Here is an 18,691-nt window from a genome sequence, read left to right as displayed (position 1 = left end):
CAACTTAATAATTCGCTTTAGCACCAATTCATTCCAAATTCAGATTCGATCTTTTCATGAACTTTGTTTCATTAACTTAATAATTCGCTTCATGTGATGTTAGCTCCACACATGTGCGGTCTATTCACATTGATAAATTTTCTTCTTGAACCAAAAGGACAATAATCATCCTCGTTAATGGGTATGCAAAATGAAACTATTAGAATTCTTTCATCACTCTATGTTTCTTTATCCTGAAAAGTATAATATATAAATATATTGAGAAGAGTCCGGCCTACCTTATAATTTCTTTTGGTAGTATCTTGACACATGTTTCTATGTGAAGGAAAAAATATGTACAAAATATTCACTTGCTGTACTTTATCCCTTCAATTTCAGCAAGTATCGGAACTAACGTGCTCATTTGTTGATGCTCATATGGTGCCTCTCTGGGTTTTTTTTATCCGTGTAAGAGTAGAGGGGCCCCCTCTTTTTAGGTCTCTGAAATGTCATTTGACATGCAAACAAATTAAATATGCGGTATTTTTACCTAAGTTCCTCAGATCCCAGTTGAATCAATATACCAAAAGTTTTCTCTCCCCTTCACGGTGCATGTCAGAGAGTTATAGGGCTTCTCTGGTCGACTGAGGAATTTGAATGAAACATCCTCAATGGATGATGATTTCCCCTTAATTTTTTCAAAACTTGGTTTTTGATATTTTCCGGTTCAGGGTGAAAGATGCATGGGTGAATTTGTGTGTATCCATATTATGTGTTAGACTTTGATTGGCTTGTCTATCTATGGGATTGACATGGTTACTCCAACTAATAATTCAGATCCACCAACATATAATGATATTATGTTTTAATACACATATTTTTTCATTACTTTTTATTGACATGCATTTATGTGTATTTACTTGGGATATATATATTTAGTTCAAACTTAAAAATAATAGTGAATGCAACGTGTTCAATGAAGATCTATCAGATATAATATGTATAGACATGACATGATAATCTATCAATAGAATTTTCTTCAATACAGTTTCAAGATTTGTCGGTCCTGATCTGTCACAAGACAATTATGGTGACCGATTCGCTGTGATCATGTTTACATCGAGTTATTATGAAATAATAGTTCTTGTATGCAAATAAAAGAGGATCCACACTATTGATAGTCGGAGTCACATGTCTCTATGATAATTTCTAGCATGTTAGTAATATTTTTACTATTATTTATTTTGATGTGACAAATATGTATATATGCAGGTTTGGATAAAAATAGGATCTATGCGAGTTTGGTAGCTGGATGCTTTATTGCTTTATAAAAAATTATACTTATATCGATCATTTCCGCTCTTATTTTCATTGCAATACATTATACTCCCTGTCGTTGCCTAATCGACGGTACCTCGGAGGAGGGATCCTCACGAGGGGGAGAAGAAGTAGGGGCCATAGGGCGGAGTGCTCTCGGGACGGTGGTACGCGAGTTACCCAGCTTCGGAACACCTGCACGATGACAGGGCCTACTGCTGCTTGTCTGGAATTATCTGGGCGCTTTCGCGTTGTTACAATGAGTTGTGGTTGTTCTCAACGTGCACGTGAACGTGAACGTGAACGTGCCTCTAGGGCTCCCAGGATCCGGCTTATAAAGGCGCACGGATCTAGGGTTTACATGGAGAGTCCTAGCCGGATTACAGGTCGCCTAACTACGGTACAAGGTCTTGCCGTGTACGTCAAGGATCTGCCTTCCTCCCTACGTCGCATCGATCCGGGTTCCACATGGGCCTCCATGGATCCGGGTTACTCCCGGGCCTCCATGGATCCGGGTTACTCCCCGGGCCTCCATGGATCCGGGTTACTCCTGGGCCTCCATGGATCCGACTTCCTCCGATGGTCGGTTGGGATCCGGCTTCCCTATCCTGGGCTGGACTTCATCCTTTAGGATCAACAGCAACTGGGCCGCCCGATGGGCCACATGCCACATCATCATCTATGGGCCACCCGGACTTGCCGGATCTAGGCACTGTCGATGGTACACCCATGAAGTATACCCACAACAGTAGCCCCCAGAGTTCTTCGAGTTTCACCTGCTGTTTCCGCCTCACTAGTCCATCATGGTCTCCGGCAATATTGGTAACGCGGAGAAACTTGAAGAGCTCTAACTTCATATTTTCTTCTTTCCCAACTTTCAGTCGGAAAAAACCCTCATCCTGCGGGACTTCATCCATCGACAGTACATAACATGTCTCCGGGTTACTCCCCTGCTTGCGGACAAGAATTTGCTTATCTTCACGCCGTTACCCGGAACCTTAAAAGATTCAAACGGTTCCGCCTATCTTGGCGCCATTTTCGCGTGATTTGAGCGGTAAGTTGAGGTGCGGATCCGACTACCAAAAATTATGTGCGGATCCGGCTACCAAAAATTAGTTGCAGATCCGGCTACCAAATATATAGGTGCGGATCCGGCTACCAAAATATAATTGCGGATCCGGCTACCAAATATATAGGTGCGGATCCGGCTAGTTAGCCCCCGAGCGTTGAGCCGGCTTGCTCCAAGGAGACTCGATGCTCAGAAACTTAGCCCCCGAGCGTCAAGGTGGAAATTTTCCGGCTTGTTACTCAGAGAACTTCATCGATGTAGCCCCCGAGCGCCAAGGTGAATTTTCTTGAAAATCCGGCTTGGTGCTCTTAGAGTAGCTTTATATTTATATGTGACTTAGGAATAGCATAAATCCCAAGCATCTAGGCGGAAATTTCCAGCACTGATACCGAAAGGAAACACACTTTTCACCTAAGATCAAACCGCAGCCCCCGAGGGTTGGTTCCAGCTAAGCATAGCGGAATCAAGACTCAAGCTGCTTCTCCAGCTGTGCACGCCATGGATCCGCCTAACCTTCTCTCATTGGATCCGGCTAGCTTCTCCTGGGGCTTCGCGCGATGCTAGATCTGCTTGAAAACACCTTAAATCGAGGACTGTTGTACGTCCAAGTGTCATGTACCTGATACATAAACATAAAAACATATTTGTATTAAATTGTTTCTTTGATCATGTTCAACGAACAAATGTAAGGCGGAACAAAAACGGCTTTTGAACAAATGTTTTAAAGCTGAAACTATGCAGCAGTTGAACAACATAAAACTGTCAAGGCGGAAAAAACTCGACTATCTTGAACAGTTAATGTAATTTATATGTTTTAAGCAAGTGCTGGTTTATCCGTTCTTCTGGTTCATATGCTTGACTTTTCGCGAGACGGCGAACTTTAAACACAGAACATCTGCTGAGGCGATAGCGCTTAATAGCGAAACAATCAAGAACCTCAGAAACAGAGGCCGGTTTTAAGTACCGAAATGTCACTACTAAGGAATCCACATATAAACAACAGAAAACGTGTAGGCCAGAAAACTCAAGCTAACGCCCGAAAGCGGAATTTTTGCAGCGTACTGGAGCCTTAAGCGGCAAAAACAGTACAAAGTTTTTCACGAGCGCGAGGCAAATCGTGGGAAAGATATGACCAACAGTGAAAGCGGTAAAAGACTCAGGATATGAGTGAACCAATCTTAATCTCATGATCATAAAATTTTAAAATATTAAATATAAATAGGGACTTAGCTGTTTGAGCGGAGTCAATGTCGGTCGTGGCGGTTTTTCTTCGGCGTTCCGCCGAGCCGGTGCGAGATTGATTGTCGCAGCTGGTCTCAGCTTGCGGATCCACCTACCAAAATTTGGGTGTTGTTTCGAATTCCAAAAATTTTGGTGCGGTTACACCTTCCAAAATTTTGGTTTTTCTCCGGCTACAAAAATATAGGTGCTGATCCGACTACCAAAAATTAGGTGCGGATCCGGCTGCCAAAAACATAGGTGCGGATCCGACTACCAAAAACGTAGGCGCGGATCCGGCAACCAAAAACATAGGTGCGGATCCGACTACCAAAAACGCAGGCGCGGATCCGGCAACCAAAAACATAGGTGCGGATCCGACTACCAAAAACGTAGGCGCGGATCCGGCTACCAAAACCAGAATTTGCAATTTTCAGATCTAAGGCGGAATCTTCCCTAGGAAGCTCCTGCGACTCAGATCGGATCTTCGCGACTGCGTCCTGCTCAGCGGCGGTCGCGTCGGGGCCATATTACCACTATGCGTTTCCGTCGGAATCGACGGTTTCCCAATGAAGATGTGTATGCCGCCAACCGGGACGATGGAGAGCTTGACGGGGTCAGCCTTGCCGGAATCCAGCACTCATCCGAGGGACGATCGACGTATTTCCGGCGTAAAGGACGCGCCCCACAGCGATGGTGTCGTCGTAGCTTCCCATGGCGGAACCCTCCCGGTTCCGGCCTCCAGACGCCGCAGGCCCCACGGTGGGCGCCAACTGTCGTTGCCTAATCGACGGTACCTCGGAGGAGGGATCCTCACGAGGGGGAGAAGAAGTAGGGGCCATAGGGCGGAGTGCTCTCGGGACGGTGGTACGCGAGTTACCCAGCTTCGGAACACCTGCACGATGACAGGGCCTACTGCTGCTTGTCTGGAATTATCTGGGCGCTTTCGCGTTGTTACAATGAGTTGTGGTTGTTCTCAACGTGCACGTGAACGTGAACGTGAACGTGCCTCTAGGGCTCCCAGGATCCGGCTTATAAAGGCGCACGGATCTAGGGTTTACATGGAGAGTCCTAGCCGGATTACAGGTCGCCTAACTACGGTACAAGGTCTTGCCGTGTACGTCAAGGATCTGCCTTCCTCCCTACGTCGCATCGATCCGGGTTCCACATGGGCCTCCATGGATCCGGGTTACTCCTGGGCCTCCATGGATCCGGGTTACTCCTGGGCCTCCATGGATCCGGGTTACTCCTGGGCCTCCATGGATCCGGGTTACTCCTGGGCCTCCATGGATCCGGGTTACTCCTGGGCCTCCATGGATCCGACTTCCTCCGATGGTCGGTTGGGATCCGGCTTCCCTATCCTGGGCTGGACTTCATCCTTTAGGATCAACAGCAACTGGGCCGCCCGATGGGCCACATGCCACATCATCATCTATGGGCCACCCGGACTTGCCGGATCTAGGCACTGTCGATGGTACACCCATGAAGTATACCCACAACACTCCCTCTGTTAATAATTAGCATGCATTCTGGGTTAGTTAAATTTAATAAACATTTACTAAAGATTTAGAAAACATATAAATATTCACAATATGTAAAAAATATTGTTAGAATTACCATAAAATATATTTTCAGATTACATGTATCCGCTACCACAATGTGTTTTTCTTATACTTAGTCAAACTTTACAAAATTTGACTTCGAGCAAATTTAGAACACATCATAATTCCGGACAAGGTGAGTATATGAATTTTAAATTTTATAATACCTAACTAGAATATATTCATGTAGTATTATCTCGATCTTTTAGGTATAATCGGTGTGTCGATTTCCTCATAGCCGATATTCAAGATTTGTCCCAAGTCAAACTTCTCAACATTTGAAAAAAACACATTATTTTTATTACACTTCTTACAATAAAATTTGTACTAAATAGATTTTAGATAGTAGAGGTTGACACATTTTCCTACAACTTTGGTCAAAATTAGACATGTTTGACTTAGGGAAAATCTAGAATATAAACTATTTTCGAATGGAGGGAGTGATCAAACCGTCATGATGTTCTAATAAATATCCAAATTTGTGAAGAATTAAGGTACCTATACAGGGTGAAATTTCCGCATAAATGTTTAGTAAACTTAGTCTGTGTGAAGTTTTAGCGGAAAAAGATTGGTAAATTAAGTGAGTTTTCAAAATATTTGTATTCATTTTATTCTTTTTTTTTGAGATGTTCATTTTATTCTTTAGTACCCAAAGAACACTGTTGTTGTCTTGTTGTTGTCTTGCGATGATTAATTGTCGTGTACTCAACAACGGACATATATAGATTAATGTAGTCAACGACATACATCTTTATATTTTAGCACATCGAGTTTCCGTTTTTTATCTACCAAGTACAAGTATGGATTTTTTTTGTGAATAAATAAAGTTGGATCTTAGTTCAAACGTTGTTACACACAAATGTAGAGATAATGATCTTTCATTAAATCTAGACCGTCAATCTAACCATAAAAAAGATTTATAGATTCCTTTGTATACGTATGTGTGACCAAATGATTAGAATCCTCCGGGGGAACCGAACGCTCGCATCCTCCTCCTCTGTTGAGTGATGCGTGTCCCATGGGGCCCACCCACGTGTGTCGTCCTCCGGACGCTTCCTTCCTCCTCCTTTTCTTATCCGTTTGCACTAATCTCTTCCGCAACCGCACACCATGGCCATGCGCTGCCGTGCGCAAGATCGCTGCCTTTCACAGCGCCGCCCCAAGCCCTCCCTCCCCCGCCTCCTCCTCGTCCCACCGCGAGCGCGCCATGGCTCCACCGCCGTGAGCTCGAGCTCGTCATCTTCTCTTGCAGCGACGCGGGCGACGCCTGCGGGGCCGCTAGTTTGAGCCCGCCATGGACGCCGATAGAGCTCTAGGGACGGGAGCAGGTGCTGTGAGCGGCAGTGCCTTCTGCTACAAGGGGCGTCGGGGTCTGCTACATGCAACGTCAGCGTCTGCTACCAAGGTGGCGGCAACTGCTAGATGGCCGACGGCTTCTGCTACATGGGGCATCCGCGGCTGCTACATGCGGGCGTCGGTGTCTGCTACCTGGGCGGCGGTGGATGCTTATACATGGCCGACGACGTCTGCTACATGTCGCAGCGGCGGTTGCTGCATGGGCGACGGCCTCTGCTACAATAGGCGGCGGCTGCTGCTACATGCGGCGTCGGCGTCTGCTACCTGCAGGGCGGCGGCTGCTACATCGGCGACGGCCAATGCTACATGTCGCAGCAGCGGCTGCTGCTACAATCGACGCCGGCGGCTGCTACAAGGGTTGGCGACAACTGCTACAAGCGGCGGCGGCGGCGGCGGTTGCTACAAACGGGGCGTCGTCGTGTGCAAGAAGGCGCGTGAGGCCGGCGGCGAATCTACACCGAGGCTGATGCTACAACCCAGGGATGACGGTGCTGCATGCGATGGGCCGTGGTGCTACCGGCGTGGGTGGAGGTTCTTTCAACGTGGAGCAGTGGCGCTGGCGGCGCGGGGCGGCGTTGCTGGCGGCGCGAGCGGCGGTCCTGCAATCGAAACACAGCACTGACGACGTGGCTGCAAGCTCGTGTGTGGAGGTCGGGGTAGCAAGAGAAATTCCTATCAGTCTTTTATTTCTTCGCGCGGGGCATCATTGACCAAGATCGAACGGTTATTTCCGATTATATCGGATGGCTGCGGACCCGGGGGATCGGGGGATTTGATCAAATCCCCCGGGGGACGCTCAGCACGATCCATATCAGATGCGGTCCAGCAAGGCCAACGGGCCGAACCGGAGCGGAGCACCCCCCTTATCCCGAGTTAATAAGCCGACTCCTACACCGTGCCCTACATCCGCCGCCGCCGCCGCCGCCGCATTCCGCTTCTCACGCGTCGCCGCCATGGCCATGGCCGCGCACCATCTCTCGCAGCCACCCATGTCGCGCGCCGCTTTACACCCACACCCCGCCGCCGCCCCTATCACCAATCACCGCCACCCCTCCGCCGCTCTCCGCCTCCCGCTCCTCCGCGCCGCCGCCCGCCCCGTCCGCCTCTACGCCGTCTCCACCGACGCCTCCCCCACCCCCGCCGCTCCCGCCGCCGCCGCGATGGACGCCGTGGCCGACTGGGGCCTGGCCCCGCTCGCGGAGGCCGACCCGGAGATCCACGACCTCATCGAGCGGGAGAAGCGGCGCCAGCGCGCGGGCATCGAGCTCATCGCGTCGGAGAACTTCACCTCGCGCGCCGTCATGGAGGCGCTCGGCTCCCCGCTCACCAACAAGTACTCGGAGGGCATGCCGGGCGCGCGCTACTACGGCGGGAACGAGGTCATCGACGAGGTCGAGGACCTCTGCCGCGCGCGCGCGCTCCAGGCCTACAGCCTCAACCCGGCCCGCTGGGGCGTCAACGTGCAGCCCTACTCCGGCTCCCCCGCCAACTTCGCCGCCTACACCGGCCTGCTCCAGCCCCACGACCGGATCATGGGGCTCGACCTGCCCTCCGGCGGCCACCTCACCCACGGGTACTACACGGCCGGGGGGAAGAAGATTTCCGCCACCTCCATCTACTTCGAGAGCCTGCCCTACAAGGTCAGCTCCCACACCGGGTACGTCGACTACGATAAGCTGGAGGAGAAGGCCTTGGATTTCCGTCCCAAGCTCATCATCTGCGGTGGGAGCGCGTACCCGCGCGACTGGGATTACGCCAGGTTTAGGGCCATCGCAGACAAGTGCGGGGCCATGTTGCTTTGTGACATGGCTCATATCAGCGGTCTCGTTGCCGCGCAGGTATATATGGATGTCTCCGTGCCTTTACATTATTATTATATTATATTCAGTATTGCATTTGTTGCACATGCCATGATTCGTACAAGTTTTATCCTGGTCATTCTTTATCTTTGTATGCATCTGAGCAATAGTCCATGATCCCGACTTAAATGTCTTTATCTGTTACAGTTGACATCAAGCTTGACAAATTATTGCAACAGTCGATGCTCCCTGCTTGTGTAATCATAATCATGTTTAAGGAGTAGGCTGCCACTGCAAATTACCTCGATCTGACCTGAAATATTTCACTAAATTTGCTTATAGCCTCATAGTAAGGTAGCGAGTTTGTGCATTCCTAGCTAACTAGAGATGTTGTTTGCTACCATTCTCTTGGTATTTTGGACCACATGAATTCTAGTCGGTTTTGGCAGGAATTTTATAAGAACCTATGAAATTTGCAAATATGGATCTCTCATATTCCATACTCACATTTAAATTTTCTTATAGCCTTTCATAGTATTGAAATACTGTATTTCTTATAATGTGCTAATAATTACCATCAAGTTGCAGTATGGGTAGTGAATTTATGCTTCTTTTGGTGTTTTCAACCACATGAATTCCATTCAGTTTTGACACGAATTTTGCAGGAAACTATGCAATTTGCAAAGAGTTTCACCATATTCTCAACTCCTGTTTCACCGTATGGTTTTGTTATTCTACAGGAGGCTACTAATCCGTTCGAATATTCTGATGTGGTGACCACCACCACCCACAAGAGTCTCCGGGGGCCAAGATCTGGTATGATATTCTACAGGAAAGGCCCGAAGCCTCCCAAGAAAGGCCAGCCCGAGGGTGCTCTTTACGATTATGAGGACAAGATCAACTTTGCAGTGTTTCCATCACTCCAGGGAGGGCCTCACAACCATCAGATTGCTGCCTTGGCAGTCGGCCTGAAGCAGGCCATGCAACCTGGATTCAAGGCTTATATTCAGCAGGTCAAGGCCAATGCTGTTGCCATTGCAAACCATCTGATGAGCAAGGGCTACAAGCTGGTTACTGATGGAACAGAGAACCACCTTGTTCTCTGGGATCTTCGCCCTCTTGGCTTGTCTGGTATGCACAGCAGGTTTATTTGGCATCTTTTGTTATTTGGTTGCATTCAGTGTGAACTTGCTCTGAAGTTGGTGTGCTGAAATTGTAGGTAACAAAGTTGAGAAAGTATGTGATCTGAGTAGCATTACACTCAACAAGAATGCCGTCTTTGGTGACAGCAGTGCATTGTCACCTGGTGGTGTCCGAATTGGTCAGTACATCTTCCCAAATATAGTTTTGTTACTCTCTTTTTTTTCTACATGCTTTGGAGGTTGTTATTTGTTAGTTGCAATAAAGTAGGCCAGAAGTCACTCAAATTATTCATATAGTTTCACATTGGTCGTCCAGAGCATGTGAAGTGGGCCAACTCATTGTGTTGCGAATTTGTTAATGAAATATTTCGTGTGTAATGTTGCTTCTGCCCCTCTGTGCTAGGATGTTCTGTTTCATGATGAAAGGATCTTGTGTAAGTCTAAACTGTTTCGAAGGCATATATGTGGCTTTGAGGAGTGTTGGTGCAAATTAGTTAATTATGGGTATCTTAAAAGGTCAACCAAGCAACTAGCCAGCCTACATGTGACGATAGCTTACTGATTGCGTCTCAACTTGCATGCTACTAGAAAGGGCTATGCAAATCTAAGCTTCAGGAGCTTACATTATCCTGAAGTTATAGATCTGCTTGCTTCATAAGAACCTGGAGGGTTGAGAATTTTTTTTGTTAATATTATTTTATTTCTGTGCATCAAAATGAAAACTAGAATAGACTTGCAACACTATGCATCCTACCTTATCTAGTATGGCAACACTATACCTCAGGCTGGATCTTGTATCCATTGATTTACTTAAGATATATACAGCATGTGCAAAGCTTATGTGAGACAAAATCCTTTATTGGTTTCAAGAATTATGGAAACGATTAGGTACTTACTGATATTAGCACATAAGTCCTGCTTGTTTGTATGCCAACAACTTGTCCTCGATGCAAGAACCAGGAAGAGTGTGCCTGAAAAGAAGACACAAATCACACTTCACTATCAAAGACTCATTCTTCCCTTACAGTCTAAAATGTGCAGAAGATAGGTGAAAGTATAATCATAGGGTGAAGCTTGCTTTTTTTACTGAAAACATAAAGAGTGAAGTGTCAAAAAAGTTATCAACATAGTGCAGTACCCAGGGCCGGTCCTGAGATTTTCAGGGCCTGGGGCGAAGCTAAAAATAAGGCCCCTTAATACTCACTAAAATAATTAATATTTGTAGTATATATAATAATTATATTAGAAATGATTATTTAAGGTGTATTCAAATGCATATGTATATCAAATAGTTGATAGACATGAGTGTAAATCGTCAAAAAATCATCTATGCAACTCAATCAACTATTGTATTTATTTATTCATACATAAATTTTAAATATCATGACCGTTTGATGCCCCTCAGAGTGGTATCGTCGAAATTCATTAAGGCACAACTTGCAAATCATGGGACAGAGCAGCCAAAAAATACAATTGCCAAAAGCTTGCAATTCCAATTTTGCCAACTATTAGAGAAATCAACGCTCAATTTTAAAAAAGGTGAGTTGAATTTTCATTATTTGCGGATAAAATGAGTTGATGTTGCTTTTTAAAAAAAAAATGAGTTGATGTTTCATTTACAGAATCGGTTTCTTCCACCCTATTAGCCACACCCCAATTAAGCCACTTGTAGCTTTTTTTTAGTACCAACCATTCGTAGCTAATTCATGGGAAAAGCCCATTCTAGCCAAAGGAATACGACCGAGCTAAATAAAGGGAAAGAAGGGCCCAAGTCCAAGCCCACTAGAAGCAGCAAATAACGATTTGTGGATAACGGTTCGTCCTGATATCCCCAGCGATACAAGAGGAATCCCCTGCCTGCTCTAATGGCGTGATGCCACAAGATTTCCTCCGCCCGTGCATATGCATAGCTGGGACTTTGGGGCCTCTTGGTTCCGGGGGCCTGGGGCGGCCGCCCTGCCTGCCCCCCCTTAGGGCCGCCCTGGCAGTACCATGTGCCCTATTTAACAGAGTGGTGCAACCTTTACCAAAACAGTTAGTCTAGTTGATAGCACAGTAATTTCTTAAGTTTTGTTACTACCACGTGCCCTATTTAACAGATTGGTGCATTCTATACCAAAAACCTTCAGTGCAATGAAAGATATATTTTATTGGTAAAGGACAAGTTTCCTTTAAAATAAGCAGGTCAACTTTATTTCCAAGTGTTGTATGGAAGATAAATCACAGGCTAAACAATGGTGATAATCTGCATTACCTGTAATTCGGTCTTGGATCCATCCAAATCATCTCACTAGGATCAGACCAGCTTGCACACCAGATTCTGACATTTCAAATACACCAAGCTAAAAAAACAAAGGCATATAACTTTCATAAGATTGGTCAGTCTTAGATACATATCACAGATGAACTCACTAGTCACTACCCAAGCCTTTTCTGGATTCTGGGTAGTTCAAAGTTCCAACATCGATGTTTTAACTTAATATTCTGCATCCAAAGTAGGAAAACACAATTTCTTTCAAAAAGCCACAACAATGTCAATGCCTTCAAAATAACCATTTAAACATCTTATGAACAAAATCAAACATAACATCTAAAGAGAACGGTTTGGTAACTCCTTTTTTCCCAGTGAACAGGAATTTACAGTATCTCTTACAAGTTACAACAGAACCTGCTTGTTGCTTGGTCCACATTTTAACATTTTTTTTTTGTTAGAGTATCTCTTGCATGTAACCTTTCTTTAAGACTGGTCAGTTTTAGTCATACATCAGTAGACTATCCTTCTTTAGGACTTGTCAGTTTTTGTCATACATCAGTAAACTATCCCTCGTGGAACAGTTGAGGAAAAGAAGACATGCCACACAAATGAACTCACCACCCAAGCTTTTTCTAGGAGAAATCTGACGTTCTGGTTACTTTTATAAGCATAGAAATGATTTCTGGAACGTCTGAATACTGCCAGCTAACTTCATCATCATTTATAAAATGTTTGTTTGCAGGTACACCAGCGATGACCTCAAGAGGCTTGGTCGAGAAGGACTTCGTGCAGATCGCTGAGTACCTCCACCAGGCTGTGGTCATCTGCCTGGACGTTCAGAAGCAGCGGGGCAAGCGTTACGTGGACTTCATCGTGGACCTGGAGAAGAACAAGGACATCGCGGAGCTGAGGGCGGAGGTCCAGAAGTTTGCCATCTCGTTTGAGATGCCTGGCTTCGAGGTGTCTGGCATGAAGTACAAGGATTAAATCGTTTCCTTGCATGCAGCAGGACAAGAAAACATTTGACTGGTTTTTGCCGTCTCCTATGTAGTTGCTCTGTCGTCTAGGCCGGTTATAATGCCGTGGGGATTGCGTCGCCCCACAAATGTTCTCTCTTACCTGGTTGACATGGTGATCTATGATTTTCGTAATGAGGTCGGGGAGAAATCCCTTCTATCAAAAATGGAAGAGAATAAGATTGTCAACTGTGCATGTGCGGCACAGTGTTGCAAGTCTATCTTCTCCTTTCGGTTTGCATTTTCCCATACAAAACCTGTCGCCCAAAGAAGCTTACTGCACCCGTTGCTAACACGTCCTTTGCAGAAAACACAAGCAAAAGAAGTTCTTCATACAGACGCAGAGGCGTGCTGACCGTACTGCTACCATTTGGGGTCACAGCTCGAAAGACAAAACCAGAACCACCTGATTTTGCAGCTTCAGAGAACTGCCCATCTCCGTTCTATCTTAAACTTTGACATTGTTTACCTGAGGATGCACGCCTTGAAATCAGCAGCCCGACCTATGAGTATGAGGACCCTTCCGAGAATCCTTACAAGGAAATGAGAAACGTATATATATGCAATGTTTACTAAGGCTATCGTAGAAGATTTGTGAGATCTGGAGAGACGTACATATTCATATTGGTAGCATTTTCATTAATTTATCCGTTCAAATGCACACGACACAAAATACTACTCCCTCCCAGTAAACAACGTTCAATTCTCAATCGAGGTACTGTATGTATATAAGGATGCATGCATGTCACTAAGCGTGGGTGATCATAGTGAGCTGCAGTCGGCTGTTTGAAAAGAGAGCTCGTCTTTGGCAAGGTCGTAGAGCAGGTGTTTGTTCTGCAGCTGGAAGTTGCCGATGATGCTCATACCGCTCGAATGATCCATCACCATGCATGACGTGGAATCGTCCAGCGGTGCCCAGTAGTTCTCCGGTGGCAGCACCATGTCCGCTCCGCCGCTGAAGTGGAACACCATGGACGGCACCGTCTTCTCCTGTGCCACCGCCACACACAGGTCCATCCCACACTGCGAGCGGGTGGCGGCACGAGGCTCCCGTTCAGCTGCCTCGCGAGCTCCTCCCTCAGGGGCCCGTACGCCCCGTGGACGAGAGCCGTCGTGGGGCTGCCGGAGTCGACGAAGACACCACCTTCGCCGTTCTGCTTGAGAGCGAACACCGATGGTGGGATGGACAGCCTTGTTTGTCCCACGGTTATCCCGACGAGTGGGACGTAGTAGAACGGGTAGTCTTTAGGGCCTTCCAAGAAAGACATAGACATCACAGGGCTGCCGCCGCTAAGGCTCGCCGAGTCGCCGACGAAGAGGTGGCTGCTGGCACCGGCGGTGGCGTTGCTGCGGAGGTACGGGGTGTGGCAGTAGGAGAACTTGGTGGCGCCGGTCTGGGAGACGAGCGACAGGGGGCCGCGGCCGAGCCCTATGAGGCCGGATGACCCGTCGAGGGACCCCGGGCTGATCAGCAGCGACTTGACGCAGCCGAACGTGAGCGTCGCCGTGCCGTTCTCGAAGGCGAAGACCTCGGTGCCGATGGACCCCCTGGCGTCGCCGGCGCCGTAGAAGGCACCGAAAGTGCAGCTGCCGTCCTTGGCGCACGTGTGCTCTTGGTTAGCCACGCACAAGGTGTCGTTGCATGGCACGGGATGGAAGGTGTTCGACATGGACGCGTTGTAGAACGGCAGGCCCTGCTCGACGCAGGATCCTTGGAGGCAGGTGGAGCACTGCGTCCAGATGAGGTCGCTGCCGGTGTCGATGAGTGCCTCGGCGCGCTGCGGCGGGGTGCCGATCAGGTACTCCGCGATGTACTGGCTGGTGTTCCAGTGGACCGGCGCGCTCACGTCGGCGGCGACAAGGGAGACCATGCGCTGCCGGGTGCTGGCCATGGCACGCTGCACGCGCTCCGCTACGGTGTAGCTCCCCTTGGCATCAACGTGGGTGAGCTCCATGCGGAACCCTGTGGCACTACAAGTCACCAGGGTAGCACTGGAGCACAACACTAGAACGGTGAACACCGAACTTATCTCCATTGTTTCCCTAGCTTGGTTTGGTGCTCCTCAAGATCGATGTTAGCTTAATTCAGCAGTTTGTAACTTGTGGCCTCCATATATATGCACCAAGATAACATGTGGAACCAAACCAGACGTGTGACGGAGGATATTCATAATTTAGTACTACCAGGGTCAAAAAATAATTTAGTACTAGTACACTACCAGTATAATCAAGTCCCGGGTGCCGGCCTGAACCCATGCATGCATGGGATAGGGGCGGACTTCCTTACGCTGTGCAGCATAGGCATAGCCGCATAGGACAGTTGTAGTACAATTTTTCCATCTATGAAAATTCTACCATGCATTGTAGATACAGCTAGCAGCTGGTTGCATCGCTTCAAACCAAGCGTGTGGAGATGCTCCCGTCTTGCAAGAATTTTGGATTTTGTCGCCAAATCCTAATGTTTGTTTTATCATTGTTGTCAAGGGTTGCTGGCCCATTGTTTGATGCGATAAACCTCCTGACATAACACTATGATTTACTAATATTATAGAATTCGCCATGGCCTTGACAAGATTTCATGAAATATATGGGGAAAGCTGGTATATATGGCATCAAGCATAAACCAAAGGACTGTGTGGACAGACATGTTGCATATAACAGGTCTGTGTGTGTGGGAGGAAGATGCAGATAGGGACTGGAAAAAAAGACAGATTTCCGGGATGATACATGGTGTGTTTCCTTAGAATGGGCGACGGCAACTCTTGTGCATTATTTTCTTCTTGGATGTATCGTTTTTGGAGAAATAGAACTTCAGGTGTTGTCGTTGGTGGTGTTTGTGTTGCTGTTGCAAGAACTTAAATATTGCAGTGGGATTTTTTTTAGCTTGTGTACTTCTTTTTATGGAAGGATTTGGAGGGAAGAGAGGGAGTGAGGTTTGAAATTTGAGGCCTCAAGGAGATGATCCGAGTAGATGCCTAGCATTGTGCATGTGCTTATCTTATTTTCTAAGAGATTATCTCTTAGGAAAACACTTTTCTATTTTACTATCATGAAAGTTTGGATTCTCTGACTCTCGGCTATTCTTGCAAAATCATCAAAGCCTGAGAATCCACCGATGTACCCATTTTGGACAAATTGGACCAACCCGTGTCGGATAGCCAAGTTTATGTACCTTTGTATCACATTTTACAAGTTTATGAATGGAAATGCACATATGAGACAAGTTTATGTAGGCTTGGTGTTATTAGCTCTAACATTAACGATAGTTCTCTCGGATTGTTTTTCAGTGGAGGAGCGTAGGGACGCATAAACGAAGGAAAGCCTTGATGATGAGAAGCCACTGATCGCGATGTAGCCCGAGCACGATGGAGCGCGTGCGCGTGGAAAGGAACGAGACGGAGGAGGTGTGGTGCACTGTGCTACCGTCAACCGCAACCCACTCCAGCGAGCAGATAGAAATTGCACACACCGTCCGCTAGTGCATCTCGAATGACAAAACTTCAACAAGCTGATTTTCTACCTTCAGAGAAAGTACGTTTATATTAAGAACTTCTGGCCGCTACCATCATTGTTCAGGATGTAGCGTTGCCTTTGCTTTTCATTGTTGACAAAACAACTCTTTCAGTCCAACGCTGGACCTCAGGACCTGTGTCCAGCTAGAGACTGAAATTATTTTCCAGAATCTTCTTTGGTCCATTACAAGTGCCCAGATCCTGAAGAACATCTTCCAATGGAACCTGACGCTAGACCGCTCTCACCGCCTTTCATCACAAGAGATGACAGCCATCTTCGTCCAAACGATGAGACATTGGATACAATCGAATCACAATGTCATCTTCCAGTAAAGCCACCTCCACCTTGTAGTAGTGGAAGGTGTGTGAGAATGTGAGATCCTAGAAATACATACATATTCCTACGGAAGATTCTAAAGAACGTCTAGCCTTGTCGGAGCGCATGTGAAGGTTTGTATTTGGCGAATTTTGCTGGATTTGATCCATATCCCTTCTGATCTACACTTCCCTTTATCGGTGATAGCTGCTGCTCTTCGTGCGTTCATCCTTTGAGGCCTAGCAGAACGACTTCTCATCCATCATCTCCAACACGCACTTTTTCGATAAAGGAAGTATATTAATATCAAAAGATACCAATTACACCCAACTCCTAGAAGAACGCAACACCCTAATGGCAGTACGAACGCACACAACCAAAAAAGAGAAAAAAACTAAGAAACAAAAGTCCCGCTACAGTATCCTAGACCTAGCAACAACAAAACATCCACCACCAAGACAACACCTGAAATACAAACTCTCCAAAAGCGACGCCTCCAAGAAGAGAATAGTGCACCAACGTCGTTGTTGTTCGATCAATGATCTTAGATTTTCACACTGAAAATAGTCCCTGCTCTCAAAACAATGCCTTCAATAAGGTCATTGCTAGGCACAACCAGTTAAGGTTAGACCTTGGGGTTTTTTTACCCTGAAAGGTAGGACTCTGAACTTCACCTGTGGTGCTGCCCCCACTTTCATACCACTTCTGCAAGCCCGGAACACAAAGCAAATTCCTCAACATCGTGGAGACTTAAAACCTCCTTTAGCTAGTTCCTCAATCCAGCCTTCATGATATTCTCTTCTTGTGACTTCACCATGGACAAAAAAGTCTCTTGATGTCAACACATAACAGAGCGTCACGCCTCTCCCTTTAGAATCAAACGGTCGGAATAAAAGCATGGGCGCGCGACCGAATACCACCCGATCCTCTGAACTCCACGCAAAAAATGCACTGCTCCGTTCACCGTCGAAGCCTTCCAAAACTCATCACTCCTGCTAGATAAGAATGATCGGCATACAGAAGTTCTTCATCTTCACGAAGGATGAAACCTTGAACCACCACCATGAAAGGTGTAGATGGGAAAATGGTACTACCTCTGTCTCATAAAAAATGTCTTAGATTTGTCAACATTTAAATGTAACTAGACAAGTTTTATTAGACGGAGGGATTTTGAGTACTATTTCTGTTGCTAAGCACCTGTCGTAAGCCCGTCTCCATGATGCTCAACGCCTCCTTCCTCCATGTTGGCGGCACTACCGATGACGACTATGGCAGCTGGAGGCGAGCGCGGTCGCTGAAGCGCTTCCATATGGCTAGCTAGCCACGGCGACGGTCACGAGGAGCACATGGGCAAGCACAACTCTTTCAGGCAAAACGGCACAACCCTCCCAGCAAAGAGCACGCCACGATTTAATTGGTCTCTGATCCGTGTTCTCCCAAGACATGCACGCGCTCTGGTGATGGCGGCCAGCGGCGGCGGCACTGCCAGCCTCGATCAGAAAAAAAAGTCAGGCCAAACAAGCAGATCAAGGCGGCGGCTGCTGAGCAAGCAATTCATAATTTTAACGGATACGATGTTAGATGTGCTTACACACGTGACAGGAGATTATAGCTGCAAGATTTGAAAGCTATACATGCTTCTTGATGATGCACTCTTCACTTGGTACTTGATGAGCTTTCAATACAACGTGCGAATAGTACTCAAGGGTTGATTCATAGTTTCAAACCTTGCTATACTACGATCAGAAGGGGTTTTGCAGCAGTTGAGGTACATTCATCGTAATTTTCAGTTTGATTCTTCTGTAGCTCGTTTGTTGATAGTCTGAATTTTAGACTGAGCTACACGCTGGTAAGTGCCAAGCTTGGACTTCAGTGATGATACCGTCAGCCACGACGACGCACGGTCTTCAACGGTGATCACCGGCAACTAGGTGTTGTCGCCGGCCATTGGCAATTTGTTTTTCGGTGCCACAAAATGGGAAGAAAGCTTTATTTGGCACCAAACCTTGTCCGTCGAGATGTTACGCAGAGACGTTTGTTTGACGACTTGTGTCGAGTAAGCAATAGCTGATGTACTACCAGACGGTACAAAAGACAGGTCAGTTAGAATTC

At 46.9% G+C, this 18,691-nt stretch overlaps 1 protein-coding gene and 1 pseudogene across 1 annotated transcript; one reads left to right on the top strand and one right to left on the bottom strand.

The window, feature by feature from the left end:
- Positions 1-7,478: 7,478 nt before the first annotated feature.
- LOC127327809 (serine hydroxymethyltransferase 4) lies at positions 7,479-12,970 on the top strand. Its single transcript, XM_051354603.2, has 4 exons — positions 7,479-8,378; positions 9,080-9,470; positions 9,559-9,660; positions 12,478-12,970. The coding sequence occupies exons 1-4, from the start codon at positions 7,494-7,496 to the stop codon at positions 12,720-12,722; spliced, it is 1,623 nt and encodes a 540-aa protein (XP_051210563.1). The 5' UTR covers positions 7,479-7,493; the 3' UTR covers positions 12,723-12,970.
- A 433-nt stretch (positions 12,971-13,403) lies between these two features.
- LOC127327802 (aspartic proteinase nepenthesin-1-like) lies at positions 13,404-14,808 on the bottom strand (annotated as a pseudogene).
- Positions 14,809-18,691: the final 3,883 nt, after the last annotated feature.

Source organism: Lolium perenne, chromosome 1 (assembly GCF_019359855.2).
Source record: "Lolium perenne isolate Kyuss_39 chromosome 1, Kyuss_2.0, whole genome shotgun sequence".
NCBI lineage: Eukaryota > Viridiplantae > Streptophyta > Magnoliopsida > Poales > Poaceae > Lolium > Lolium perenne.
The sequence above is the reverse complement of the archived record's forward strand: the minus strand, read 5'-3'. Positions and strand labels throughout refer to the sequence as shown.